Consider the following 15732-nt stretch of genomic DNA (forward strand, 5'->3'; position numbering starts at 1 on the left):
TTTTAGAATTGCCGTGTCTGAACACATCCCAGTCTATTTTCACACAGCCTTCATGAAATGATTTTTTTCACTTTCCAAACCTGTTGTGATCCCAATGGTAACCAATTTTAACTGAGCCACTGAGCGATAAATTTCATTGTTTCGTCTAAGCCAATATTGACCACATTTATCTGGTGGGAAGTAAAAGTATGAAAAAAATTAAAACGTGAAAGCCAGAAGTGCGTTATGTAGACACCTTTAAATCGAAAGTTAGGGATTGCTACAGTACATCTCGATTGCCTCACATTGTAAACAAACTGGTTGACTGTTTCTAGTCTCTTCACTGATTGGGTACCTAATTATAAGGAACAATAGTAAGTAGCCTAATTAATTCCTGCGCAAATTAGTTTTCTGTCGTTGTTTTGCTCAAGCGAGCTTGCTGTTTACCTTTCATTTCGATTCTTTGGATTTTTCTGCTACAACGAATTACGAAGAGTTTTAGTCAATTTTTATAGAGCTCATTTACAGGTCTACTTCTTTTGTACTGAGAACAAAATCTTATTTTAAGATATTAATAGTGTGGGTGTAATTTCCCTTAGGGGATCCATTAATGCTTTGGGACTAAGTGCTTTCAGACTTGTTACAAGGACACATTGTTCTTGGATCGGATCTATTTCTGATCTCTTTTGAGCTCATTCTCTTTATTTTACTTTTTAAAAACTAGGTGCTTGATAACTAGATTTCATTATTCTATTATATTCCATTTATAGATGCTGAAAGGAGATGAAAAAGTCAAAGGCATTGCAAAATTCTTAAAAATTAAAAAACAAAATGTCAACACAAAATCTTCATTGCACTCATTTTTGTTGCTGTTTCAATGAATAACTTATATTAGTCTTCGTATAGACTATATTTTCATGCAGCCAAAAATTTATGATAAGCGAGGCTTATGGCATGCTTTTTAAACAGTTGTTGAAAAAGATTTTTCATGAATATCTGGGTTTCTCAAATGTTTTGCTTTGTTTTCTTTTTGCAGGGCATCTACTTTGCAGATACCTTCATGAAGAGTATGCACTATTGTCATAACCATAATCCCAAGTCAGGTTGCAAGATCATGCTTCTTTGCGAGGTATGGTACTTTTACCCATTTCGTAATATAGCGGTCTCTGCCTAGTAACCCACCTTGTAATAAGCCCATTTTGTGGATTAACCCCTAATATTCATTTAACAGAATTTTTACTAGCTTGGAATGAGGTGACAAAGACCAGCCCCCAAACGTGCCCTCAAATTGAAAATTATTAAACAAATATGGTAAAATGTACATCATTTGATAGATTTCACCCTTCCCCACACTGGGGACAGCGTAGCTCAGCTGTACGGTCATTGCTTTGTACCTGAAAGGTACCGAATTCGATCAGATGCCGCTGCGCTTTGTGGCCTTGGAACAAGTCACCTCGCCCAAGCTCATTTTGCGGTTCTGCACTGCGGCTGACGCCTGGGTTATTTCAGTCTTCCCTTGGAAGAGACCCTAGAGACAAAGTTGTCCTATGGGATGAATAAAGGGAATTTTATTATTATTATTTTCTTTTATTTAAGAAAAAAAAAGGTGATCTATTCTTTTTTTTAACACCTTTATATGATATATCTTGACATTGAAATAACCTGTCTGACTTTCTTTTTCTAAAGTGTGGGAAAGGGTGAAATCTATCAAATGGTGTACATTTTTACCATATTTGTTTAATAATTTGGGGGCTGGTCTTAGTCACCCCGGAATGGTATTTAAAACATCCCTCTATTAACTGCTTCTTTGCGTATTTTTGCTAAAAAATGTTCTCCCAGTACTTAAGAAAACAACACATCTTTGTAAAACTATCTTACAATAGAGACAGTTTGAAACAAAGTTTGGTTCACAGACATATATCTCAGTGTTAACAATAAATTTGGCCATATCTTGCATGGGTAATTAACATGTTTATCCAGACTGTTCTCTGCTTGACTGAACTGTCAAAACTAATTGTAATGGATTGACCCAAGCCTATTTTGTAATTGTAATTGTTATAACCTAGGATAAATTCATTGATAGCCCCGACCATTATAGTGTTACATACGATTATTATACGGCTATTAAATGTTAAGATAGAAATTGAGTCTTTGTTGGAATGAGGGTGGTGTGCATCTTAACCCAGTTGGTTCTTCTGTCAGGCAAAAATAATTCCCCAAACAACATAACATAAGATACATGTGTACAGGTCGACGGTTGGATACAGAATGACTCTCAACAAGGTAGTTACAAGAGACGCTAGTTGTGAACGATACTACATCAGATGGACGATACAAGTTACGATACAATAACTTTCATTCACAATATTCCTCCCCTTCTAATTTTAAAAAAATCATTTAATTGATTTCTCTTAAAATATAAAATTCTTTAATTCAGAAAACATTCACTCAAACTGTCATTCGTATATTTAACATTGATATGACGTACATTATATAATTAAAGAATTAATCTTGCGGGTGGTTGGATGGGAGCATCACCCTTGAATCATATACCTATGATGTTCGCATGGGTGTACGATCCGATAGTGCGGGTGGTTGGATGGGAGCATCACCCTTGAATCATATACCTATGATGTTCGCACGGGTGTACGATCCGATAGTGATGTCGTTTCTTCTTCTCTTTACTAGCCTATCCTGCTTCTTTGGTTTGTGATTGTATTTTTGACAGGGGATATTTTTTTTTTTTCTGTAAATCTTCTGCCTGTTTGTTCTTGGTTATTTATAATTTAGCTTATGATATCTTTAGGTTATGATTTTGATTTACATTTGTACTATTTTTGTTAGATTGCTTGTTTTTTTGTTTCAGCGGTCTCTCATATAACCTCAATTGTGTTGGAAGAGACCTAAAGCAACAAACAAAAAAAAACGATCCGATAGTGATGTCGTTTCTTCTTCTCTTTACTAGCCTATCCTGCTTCTTTGGTTTGTGATTGTATTTTTGACGGGATATTTTTTTTTCTGTAAATCTTCTGCCTGTTTGTTCTTGGTTATTTATAATTTAGCTTATGATATCTTTAGGTTATGATTTTGATTTACATTTGTACTATTTTTGTTAGATTGCTTGTTTTTTTGTTTCAGCAGTCTCTCATATAACCTCAATTGTGTTGGAAGAGACCTAAAGCAACAAACAAACAAAAAAAAGAATAAATCTTCTAACTGGTCGTCTGTTTCTAAGGTAGTGTCACTCTGCTGTATCAGCTGGTATTTGTAGACGCTCATTTCAGTTCTGTTGAGGTGAATTAACAATAGGTGCTGATAAATCCACTTGGTTATCCGTGTCAGATAGGTAATCCGTTTTCGAATTTTCTGCTATATCCAATAGAGAATTATCACTTCAAATTCTGCAAAATCCAGATGAAGTCTTTCCCATGGTTTTGAAGGGAATGTCCATGTTAAGACAGGTACTTTCGGTGGAATATTTTTCACCATAGAGCAACTTTTGCAGTTTTGAACCATTCCCTCAATGTCTTTAACAATATTTGGCCAGTAGATGTAACTTCTAGCCAATGCTTTTGATTTGACTATTCCATGGTGACCCTCATGTAATTCCATCAGTATCCATTTTCTGAATTTCTCTGGAATTATAACTCTCAGTCCCCACTGTAAAACATTGAAATCCAAGGTTATTTCTTCTTTTCGTTGAAAGAAAGGTTTCAATCTTTCATCATTGATTTTGTTAGGCCAACCATCCAGTGTGAAATGCAGAACTTTCGACAATATCGAGTCCTTTCGGGTTGCTTCCGCTATTTCTTTCGTAGTAATTTTTACCTTCGCCCCTTTCAGTTCTCCCAACTCAGTTGTAAAAAGTTGTTTGTGTTTTTCTAATATGTTGTCCAATGAGTTATGAACATGAAAAATATTAGAAATCTGAATATTTAGTTTAGAAATCCAATCTCTTCCTAGAATGACATGTTCATGCGGTACATTTGCGACAATGAGTGGAAGTTTTTCTGTTTCGCCGGTGGAAGGAACCTTTACATTTACAATAACTTCTCCTTTGAGGAGAATAGTTGTTCCATTAAATGTTTTCAACGTTTCCGAACAGGGTTGTTATTTGACTTCCTGAAACTTAAGTTTAAACACAGAGAAGGGAATTATTGTAACACTTGATCCTGTCTCAATTTCCATTTTCACGGGGGTACCATTTACTTCCAGCGAACAATGAAAGGCATTATTTTGCTCAGGCAACTGAAAAGCGTTGAGTTCTGCACTTTCCATTGTTTGAGCAATTTTAATTGCCCATCTCAGTGTTAAATCCTCAATCTGTCGGAGCTTTTGTTGAATTCTTACACTTCTCAGCGCGCAGACAAATTGATCCCGTAAGGTATCCTCCAGGTACTGTTTGAAATCACAGTGCTGAGCAAGACGTCGAAGTGATGCAATGTAATCAGCAATCGATTCATGTTGACCTTGTTTTCCGATGTAAAATTTAAATCTTTAATAAATTACGAGAGGTTTTGGACGGAGATGATTTAATAACGTCATTTTTAGTTGATCATACGAGTTTTTTGCTGGTTTATCCGGTGAAAGAATGCTTATCAAAAGGTCGTATGTGTTAGATCCAACAACACTAAGAAAAACAGCTGTCTTCTTTGTTTCCGATGAAACATCATTGGCCAGGAAATACTGTTCCAGTCTTTCACAGTAAGATTCTAAGTCACCAGTCAAATGGAATTCCTCGATACGTCCAAGCAAGGCTCCAAGCAAGGCCATACTTCATAAATCTTCGTTTCACAGATGGAGAACGAACTCACACGAAGCGATAAGATCTCAGATAGCGCAATAGTCACTGTTTTTGTATATTACGGTGCCAAATAGTAGTAACTGCAAACACTTTAATATGAAATGTTCATTTCCACACAATTATGAATAATTATTAATCTATTAGTCCACAATTTGTACAGAAATCCTCGTCGCCATTTTGTTGTGTTCTTAGATCATTAATTGTTACAGTAAAGAACATTTATTAAACAACATAACATAAGACACATGTGTACAGGATGACGGTTGGATACAGAATGACTCTCAACAAGGTAGTTACAAGAACAGACGCTAGTTGTGAACAATACTACATCAGATGGACGATACAAGTTACGATACTTGAATACAATAACTTTCATTCCCAACAAAACTAAGTACATTGGTGGTATGCTCTTGGAATCTACATATGATCCCTATTTGTTCCTAGTTCCCCTTTGTCTTACTTTCGCTTGGGTTCTTTAATTGTAATTCTAGAACTCTTTACTATCCCATAGATGCCAACCGTTCCGTTAAAAACGGATTTGTTCCGTATTTGACTTCTTGACTTCCTGAGTCCGTAAGTCCTATTTTTAGTTCAAAATCTGTATTTTGTCATTTTTGACTAATTTGTGGTAAACAAGGCATGTGAGCCTAATGAATTATTATTATCGATATACTTTTAATATTCTAAGACAGTATTGATACTTTCACTATTTGTTACAAATATTATTTTAATTAAAAATAAAATTAAATCCACATCTTTGATTGGAAGGTATTCAATCAGAAAATCAATTGCTTATATAGATTAAACATGACAATGATTATTTCCCTTTATTAATTTATGAAATATAAATTTAATCCCTTTAAAAAAAAACATCTTCATCTGATTTTAATTATTATTTTTTTCAAGCAAGCTTTTGTAACGGTTTAGGTTCAAGACAAATAAGTATTCTCCATTTTTAGGTGTGTTTATCATGTCAAAGTAAAGAAGTAGGAATTCTCCAATATTTAGAGGTGCATTTTACTATAACTACTATTATTGTATACTACTTAAAGACCATTATGTTGCATGAAAGAAAACAAATATGCAATCGCCTACTTTTTAGCTGAACTCACCTAATTTTTACCCCAAAACGCCCTCTCAAGTGATGTACCAAGTTGGCAGTTATGCACACGTCGTCCCCTCATCCTGGGCCAAATGAGCGTTCCTTATTTTATTTTTGAAAATTGGCAGCTATGCTATCCCATTTTCTTCCATTTTACTTGCGCTGATATAACCTAAATGTGTTGGAAGTGTTGTAAAACCCTTAAAAGAAAAACAAAACACAGGTATTTTTCTCCAAATTATTCAACCTACCAAGAGATTTGCTCCATGTGTCTTTACGTGATTGCATGTTTTTAGAGATAAGTGGTGTGGTGTAGTAGTGGATCTGTTTATGAAATTATGTTGTAATATATTATTTTTCATCCAAAACCCTTATTTGTACATAATAAGAGAGGAGGTGAGACGTTTATGGAGAATTCATCAATACTTTTTTCTTTTTTTGACAGGTGGCTCTTGGCAATTCCAAGATTGATGTATCCCATAGTGATGAAGATCATTTAGACTCTGACATTAACAGTTTGAAGATTCTTGGAAGGGTCGCTCCCATTGCTGACTTTGATGCGCGATTCCCATATGGTAATTATAATTCGTTCGTTTTTAATACAATATTAATAAATCAGATCTGCCAACTTCCATATTTTCCATTTTAAAAAACAACAAAAAGAAAACACATTAAAAAATATATATATTTTCTTATATTTTTTCAACAGACCCTTTATTTCTTCTTTATAAACCTTAAGTTTCAATGTGTAATCAAGTGTCCTCTACATCCTCTGGATTATGGCAGGGTTATTTATCCTTTATTGGGTTTAAACCTAATTATTTTTCACCTTAGTCAAACACTATGAAAATTGAGTTAACAGACGCTTTTTATTTCTCCCATAGCGGGCAGGGAGGTACACACTGTGTCGTCTATCCCCTTATATCTGTTTTCCAACATGCTTTCTGTCTTTGTCTTGGAATGAGATTACTTGGTATTGTCCTGGTCCTGGCCAGATGCCCTGGCTGAGAGGAAAACAGTCGAATGTATAGTTAGTTTTGGGAGATGATATTTTTTTCATTGTAAATCATCTCTCTGTTATGCACTGTATTATGCCTTCTTTAGATTATATATTATGATTTGTAAAACATTTGAGTGTGTTCCTCTTAGCGGGGACCTGTGCTTGTGTCTGGATGAGACTTTTAGGTAATCTCAAACTAAGTACTTTGATGGAGTGCTTTTGGAATCTACGTCTGTTTCCTATTTGAACCAATTCCCCTTTGTCTTCCCTTTTCTTGGATGCTTTATTGTAATTCTAGAACTTTTTACTATCCCATTTTCTTCCTTTTTACTGGCGCTGATATGACTTTAATGTGTTGCAAGCGCCGTAAAACCCTTAAAAACAAAAACAAAACAAACGCTTTTTATATTTTAATTTTGAAATGCAAGAATGCTCTCCTAATTCTATAATTTGAAAGACTAGATGATGAAAATAATAGTGAGTTTGATATCTATGAATTATAGTTTTATTTTGTTCAGTTGAATATTTGCTTTCATTAGGCCCCACAAAAGACCAATTTATAAATATTTGAAAATTCATACATAAATAAGAAAGTGAGAGCAAAATCATTTTTCAAGAATTTAGATTTTTTTTTGTTTTGCTTGCCAATTGATGTAAGACAATGTTCCAACTTTGACGTCATGTAACTTTCTAAACACCAAAAAAGATCTGTCATACTTGTGAAACATATTTTTAAAGCACAGTGACTAGATAATTTAAAGATAACAAAATTTGAACCATACACATCCCCCCCCCCCCCCCCCCCCCTATTCTACAGTTGGTTGAAATTCCAAAAGAATAATTTTAAAAGGCATCTTATTGGTGTAAATTGTTTTTAAATTATTAACCCATTTAAATGTCATCTCTTTTCAAGTTTGTTGAATTAATATTCTCTTTTACCCTTACTCTGTTTCAGGACCAACTTTGTCCTTGGGCCAAATGGAAGAAATGAATTACCATCCGCCTGCATTAATAAAGCACAATGAATACATCATTCACAATGCTGATCAGATCGCTCTGAGATATTTGGTCCTCTTCAATGGAAGATCAGATTATTGATCCTCAATGGATAAACATAAGCAGCAATTATATCCCTGAGGTGCAGCTGTTGTATCTTTGTTATTGTGAATGAGTAAATGAGATACACGTAATTCATTTCCTGATTTTAAACTGTAAATTTGAGATTCCTGTTTCAATATTGTCTCATTGATCGTTATTAATGTTCATTTTGAATTTATATTGATAAATGAAGTAACCAAAAAAAAAAAAATAAATAAATAAAAGAAAGAAAGAAAAAAACACACAAAAGAAATGATTTAAAAAATGAGAAAATGTTACTTAACATGTTTAGCTCAAAATATTGTTTGTACTGATAGCCTCAATGATTTGTTGAGATAATTGATGTATTTGTAAGTCAAAGGGAAATGTGTTTGCCTATAATGACTTAGTCAAAAAAATATTGGGGGGAAATTAGATGTCTTGGTGAAAAAATTCTCACATGTGGCTGTTGCTAATAATTATTTCTTTATTTTTTTAAGGCAAGTTGTCCAGGTCCAATTTTTATAGGACAATCTTTCTTTCCAGACATTTTGCCTGGGGGTGTTTCCCAAAAAATATATCAGTGACGCAACAAAATAAATTATGTAGGTTTTTAGCATGTTTCCAATGGGTTGAGGATCATTAGTTATTTCTCAATTCAGCATTGGAAAATAAATCTTTAATTTATATTTCTTATTGATTATTGTCACATTCACTAAGGGTGTTTTGGGTGGGGTCTCTGATTTAGAAATGGAAAATATTTTAAATTTAATTTCATTTCTTTGTATTATATTGGGGAAAGATCTTCACTGATGTTAGCAAAAAATGTACTGGTATTCAAAACCAGGTATATTACATTTTCCCCTCCGCAATTCAATATTGCACAGCCTTTTGACATAGACTGAATCAAGCTAATTCAACCATTCATGCCTTGATGTGTACTGATTATGATTAGTTTATCCCAATTGTGTTCATGTCAGTATGAAATCTTATTATTTTGTTTTTGTAACTTTGTTTAGCTGCAATACAATAATCCTGATCTTTCCTTTTTGCAGTGATTAAAGAATTTTTTTTTTATTGAGTATTGTTATTGTTTCAAAAGCAAAAACAAAAAAATAATAATCTTTTTTGCATTTATTAATAGAAAATATATTTCAATTCAATGACTTGGTAAGAAACTAGGAGATTGTCTATTAATGTTTGTGTACAGGTGAAAAGCTCGCAATAAAAAAAAACATTTGATTAGATATGAAAGTGTCTTCGTACACTGATTCTTTTTTTTTTTTTTTTTTAAATAAAACCTCTACACAACTCATACACTGTGGTGCTAAGTCACAGCTTTCATTTGAATTAATTGCAAATTGTTTTGATCGTACATCTGGTGCAGACTGAAAATATGATGGATCTTTTTCATAACCAAGAATACACAATTGTATTCCCCCCCCCCCCCCCCCAAAGAAAACTTATATCACATGATATCAGTATAGTGCAGTCCGCTTGAAATTGACATCAATTTTTGGGGTCTTCTTTATGTTTTATAAGCAACAAGAGGTGCTGGCATATAACTGTGGACTTAGTGATCCTTCTGCCAAATGTACGATAGAGGCATAACCCCTCTCCCTCTTTCTTTCACATTTACTTAAAAGTTCAGTGCATTATAGCTATATTGCGGTTTAACAGAAGTGAATGAAGATCCTATATATTAAGTCGCTCATTGGACCTGAAGATGCTTGCTTATATCAACATCGATGTTTTATTTATATAAACACAACAGCTTATCCAAGGCAGACCAAATATATAAAGAGATAACGACCAATGATATCCAGTTGGTGAGAGAAAAAATGATCCTGCTTCTAATCAATGCATGTCACAATGTTCAGGACAAGCAAGCCTATTTCAAGTGCTCAGTGACATCTTTCCAATAGGATCCAGTAGTCTGATGTCACGCCGCCCAGCAACAGTGGCCATCTTGGTTCTAAACAAAGAAAATCATCACTTTTTATTCTTCATGCTGGCTAGAACTTTTCATATGCCTTGTGATCAGAATGTGTAAAAGTCAAAACCTGATCAAATTTGTATTTTTTTCCTCTGGATACGCTTTTATGCTCGTCGAAGAAATATTTCATACAGGCGTCCGCCATTGTTCCGATAGTTTAGAGCCAGTGTTACAAAGTTACCATGCGTCATTGGGAAGGAAGTGACGATATGACTGTTGAAAAGAATTGAAAACAGCCAGAGGAGCATGTCAATAGAAAGCCTGATTCCGATAAAGGTAAAAAATATGTCCTTCCAATTGAACCTGTTTCAAGCAAAGCGGCAAACCTAGCATCACAAGACCCTTTTTCTTGCTTTTAAATGCAGACCTTTGGCTTACTTACCTATAGGCATTTTTTTTGTTGTAACCATACATTTGCATCTTCTTGGCAGGATCCTAATCCTATGCTTGTAGACACAGATGATTGCTCTTGGCTCTATTCGCAACAACCCCCCTATTTCTTCCTTTCTCTTAAATAAGAACAGATGTTATCTTTTCACCTTTTCTTTTAAGGTGATGAAATGTCCCAAAAGTGTCCAAATGATATAAAACCCTTTTAAAAAATAAACAAGAGCGATGCCACTAGACCCCTAAAATCAAACTCAATACCTATAATAAATGCAGTATTGGGAGGAAAACCATCACAGTGTTGCTTATTGGCTTTAAGCAAGAGCTGTAATCAAGGTTTACCCCTTGTTGACTGCACTGCAATTGTCCCTTCTTGTACAGCAGTCAGAATTATGACCCTTATCCCAGGTTTCTTGGATGTGTTGTGTTTTTTAACATTTTTTTGTTTGTTTTGTTTTACAATTTAATACGGTATAGATATTGTGAAAATATATTTTTATTGAAGTAATGATTTAAAATAATTACATGTTTAACTTTTGTCAAAAAAATTATTTTTTTTTCTTCTTTTTTTTTTGCATATCTTGAGAATTGATCATGATTTTGTTTTATACTTGTTAACAAACTTTAGGGAAACCCCCAAAACCTGTTCTAATAAAACAATTTTAATGAAACTATTTTGTAAAAATATTTTCTATTTCCATGTTAGAATGTTTGTTTTTAGTAATGAGTCATTAATAATTGTTGTTAAATCATCTCAGACATGCATGAGAATTGTAGCTGTTCATCTATCATTCTGGAAAATAAACATTTTATGGAATAAAGAAAAAGTACTCTTCTTTATCTCTATATAATTAAACAATGCTTGATGCGAAAATCGAGTGAGCTGTTGATCGATGGAATTGACATACGTCTATCCCTCTTATCTGTGCTGTGAGCCTTTTCTTCAATAATTATTGTTGTGAGTGAACAACAAAAATAAATAGAGGAAAGAAAAGCAAGCCAATGAAAAAAACCCCACACCAACCATTTAGCAGTTATGCAATATGTGGAATTTTTATGGCGGGGAACCTTTGTTGTCCTGGGCTCTGGGTGGGGTCTTTGACCTCCCATTGCACACTGTGTCTTCTATCCTCTGTATCTGTTTTCCAAGTTGCTTTCAGTCTTTAACTTGGAATGGGATTAATTAGTTCTGCCCTAGCCCTGGCTGGAGTCCTTGACTGGGAGAGAAATAGTATAGTGTATATGAGTATAGTTTTTGGAGAGGATATTTTTTGATACGAAGGCGAGTCAAAAAGTAATGGGACTGCATATTACCATTTAAAACAAATTGAATCAATACCATGCATCATACCTCAAATTAAAGCTCGGCTAATGCATTACCTGAGTAGAATGCTTCTTCTCAACATAGTCTACGCCTCTCTCGATAGCCACAGTCCACCTTTTTGTAAGGCCATGTGTTCCGTCCTCGTAAAACTGAATTGACTGACTTTAGGCCAATTTTTCACAACTGTCTTGGCCTTTTCATCATCTTCAAATCAATGTCCCCTCATTTCCTCCTTCAGTGGACCAAAAAGATGGAAGCCTGAAGTTATCAAGTCAGGTGAATACGGAGGGTGAGACAGTGTTGTCCATCGATTACCTACCTTTTCTGGACACGTGTGTGGAAGGACATTTTCATGAAACAGTACTTGTTCCATCTCCAAATCAGGTCTAACTCGACGAATTCTTGCTTCAGTCGATTCAATGTCTATATGTATCTGCTATCTGTTCAAGAGAAGTTCTATCAGATCTGATCAATACTTATGTCTTTATTTGATTCACTGAGTCGACACTGCTTGGACAGCGACCATCACAAGATTTCTCAGATAAAGACGTGGTTGAGGGTTTCAGGTTATGTGTTGGATTGCATCTCATTTTCTTCTAAATGATGAAATACACGTTTAACCCACCTAAAAACACTGCCTCTACAAAATGCTTGAGTTTTATAAACTTTCTCAATGTTCGAAAACAAGAAATTCAATGACAGCTTCCTGTCCCTGACGGACATTCGTGGGGGCAGCCATTTTGAACTGCCATAACTTTGTCAAAATTTTACAGAATTGACATTTTCAACTTTTGGTTTAAAGGAGTACATGTGTAAGTTCAATTGAGCCAACAACAGATGAAAAAGAAATGAATTCAGTAGTTTTGGCTTTAAATATATAATGATTTGTAAACATTCGAGTGTATTCCTCTTAATAGAGACCTGTGCTTGCGTCTGGATGAGACTGTAAGGTACAGTGATGGTGTGCTCTTCAATCTACATCTGTTCCCTGTTTGAACTCTTCCCCTTTGTTTTATTTTTCTTGTGTAGATCTATAACTTTTTAAGACTCCCCTTTTCTTCCTTTTTACTGGCGCTGAAATGACCTAAATGTATCACAAGCGCCATAAAACCCTTAAAACAAACATAACAGCTTTGCTATCTCTTTTATCTCCCCTATATCATTTGTCCTTTCCGTGTTTTTGAATGAGCCATATGATTTTCATCTGGGCCATGCCTTCAGTCTTTTGCTAAGAATAGGAGAGAAAGAGATGGATTTAGGCTATCTTTTTTTTTGGTGGTTTTTTTTTTCCCTTGTAAAATCATCTCTTGCTGGGGTTTTTTGACCTCTCATGATGGACGGATAGGTCACAGTTATTTGTTTGTCCCCCAGTGCTAAGTGGGGTCTTTTATCTTCCCATAGTGGCAGAAATGTCACTTGCTGTCTTCTATCACCCTATATCTGTTTTCTGAGTTCATTTCTGTCTTTGTCTTGGAATGGGTTTACTTGGTTTTGTCCTGGCCCTGGCCAGAGCTTGGCTGGGACTGGGAGGGAAACAGTCAAATTCAAATGTAAAGTTGGTTTTGCGAGATGAAATTTTTTTCCATATAAATCTTTTATGTTATGTGTCAAAATATTAAATTTTTTGTTGTTTCCTTTGCTCTAAGGATCTACACCCGTGCCTTATTTGAACCAGTCTTGAGTCTTAGTGCTTTTAATTGTAAATCTATAATTTTTTTACTATCCGTTGTCTTTCCTTTTACTGGCGCTGAAATGACTTAAATGTGTCAAAGCACTATAAAACCCTTAAAAAACAAAATAAGAAATATCTCTCAGTGATTAAAATTATCCGTATTTTGGCGGAAATATGTTACTGTTACTGTACTTACAATAACTTGGAGTGGGGGCAGTGGAAGAGCTGCCACCACAAATTTTCCGATTGTTTGACTATCACCTGTTAAGAGCACTGATGTTTACATATCTTGTTCTGTGGTAAGTTATTCCATGTGTGATTTAAGTAAATTACTCTGTCTACATCTATCTCAACCACTCTATTGACGTGACTTTTTTCTTTCTAAATTCCTTCCTTTCTCTTCAAAATCTTTTAGAACACAAATAAAAAAAATAACAAGACACTCTCTGTGTGTGTTTCTCTTTCTCACTCTCTCCGAGTGTGTGTGTTTCTCTCTCACTTTCTCTGAGCGTGTGTGTTTCTCTCTCTCCTTTTCTCTACCACACAGTGGTTAATTTTTTATTACAGTCTTATAATAGACAAGTGAATTATTGAATTATACTTTTCAATTTTTCTACTTGTAATATCAGTAGTTTAGTCATCGCCACCATCATCATCGGGTTCCTTTTTTTTTTTTACAGTTGGAAGAGGCCCTCCAATTTCCCGGTAGTTCACTAGCTAAAGTCTCTGATTTTAGTCACCGTCACAATCAACACCAAAGCGTATCACGATCAGAGGCGGGGTGAGGGGTGTGGTAGGGGATGAATGATGGGCCTTTTTAAGGGTTTTTTTTTTTCTTCTCGAAAATACTAAAATACAGATCTGATATCTTTGCAGCATGATTAGGGTTACTCGGAAACAAAAACATCCATGCGCAGATAGTTTCTAAAATCAGATGAATAATCAGTCATTTCCTATTATATAAGTTTATATGAAATTAAGAAATTAAAATGCAGGCATCGGTGTAAGATAAAGAACTGAACAAGTGTGTATGAATGGTGCCAGATAAAGCAAGAAAGAAAAATACAAGAAAAAAAACCATCCCAAAAAATCAATCAAACTTTATTTTTCTTAAATCAAATTTAATTCATTTAAAAATGACAATGGACAAGAATATGCTGTGAAAACTGGCTACATTAATACAAGGAGAACTATATTTATTATTGGTGACTCAGTAAAACAATGACACCTACAATAACAATTAATCTTGTAAATTAAATTTAATCTTGTAGATTTTCAGACAATTCATGTAGAATTTTATTGGCTTTCACACTATGGTCAGCATTTTAAAGTGAGACACGTTGTTATGACACTTTAGGCGGTTAAGCTCAGGCCAGCTTATATTGACACTCAGTTTTGGTACATTGACAGATTGCTCGTAGAATCTTCTCCGTTTCTTATATGAAAACCCTTTGTCTTACTTTTTCTTCTGATCTACAACTTTTTCCCTTTCATCTTCCTTTTTACTGGTGCTGAAATGACATAGTACCGCAAGCACTGCTAAACCCATAAAAACAAAAATATTGTAAACAGGTTGAATGAAATGGGTAAAGGATTCCATGTCGTTTGTAAGGAAAAAAATAAAGCATTGACTTTGACTGTCGTGTGAGTGTTGTAAAATTTTTTTTTTTTTCAATTCCGATTTTTAAATCTCAAAAATAAGGGCAGACATCAAGGCAAAATCTGTTTTGAAAGCTGGAGTGACTAAGTAATACTTATGGAGAGATCACAACATATCTGTCACAAAAAAAAAAATAAAAAACCATTAAAAAAAAACACCTTTTGTCTGACTCCCTCCAAGTCCAAGCTAAAACTAAATGGTCAAGACAGATCCTGGGAGAAACCAAATTGTCTCATTTCAGAAAAAGGACACAATCCTACAACACAAATTGAAACAAATGATTTAGAGGGATAGAAGTCACAGCGGGAGTAAACTCCCCGACCATTATCTAGAATTTGCGTTTGTCGCCATTAAAAAAACCCAACAAAAGTTACCTGGATTTGACAAATGCTTATGCCCACTTTATAAAGAAGCCAAGGGCATCCACCCATCTTGCATTTGGTTTGCAATTTTCCTATTCCTAGATACTGAAATGACCTAAGAATATTGCAAGATCTAATGAATTTTTAAACCATCTATAACCCATATATTCTTGGCCTGGCAGAGATGAGATGGAAAGAGCAGGGAACCATGTCAAAACAAGAAAACAACACGACATATAAGATCATATGGAGTGGTGGAACCTCTTTCCAAAAAGGAGTAGGGATGATCTTAGACCAACAATCAACCAAGTTTTACAAAGGGCACGTAGCAATCTCAGACAGAGTTTTGCTGGTTAAGCTAAGAGGACC

General features: G+C 34.6%; 1 protein-coding gene across 2 annotated transcripts in view; it reads left to right on the forward strand.

Moving 5' to 3' along the window:
* Positions 1-8236, forward strand: part of LOC144961835 (poly [ADP-ribose] polymerase tankyrase-like) — a 99105-nt gene extending 90869 nt beyond the window's left edge. For both annotated transcript variants that reach the window (XM_078894893.1, XM_078894897.1), the window contains exons 52-54: positions 1016-1108; positions 6331-6460; positions 7841-8236. In XM_078894893.1, the coding sequence (XP_078751019.1) occupies positions 1016-1108; positions 6331-6460; positions 7841-7983 (366 nt within the window). In that variant the 3' untranslated portion in view covers positions 7984-8236. The remainder of the gene's footprint in view (positions 1-1015; positions 1109-6330; positions 6461-7840) is intronic.
* The last annotated feature ends 7496 nt before the right edge of the window (positions 8237-15732 follow it).

The sequence above is a fragment of the Berghia stephanieae genome, chromosome 1 (assembly GCF_034508935.2).
Source record: "Berghia stephanieae isolate SIO BIC M18660-M18661 chromosome 1, UCSD_Bste_1.3, whole genome shotgun sequence".
NCBI classification, from domain to species: Eukaryota; Metazoa; Mollusca; class Gastropoda; order Nudibranchia; family Aeolidiidae; genus Berghia; species Berghia stephanieae.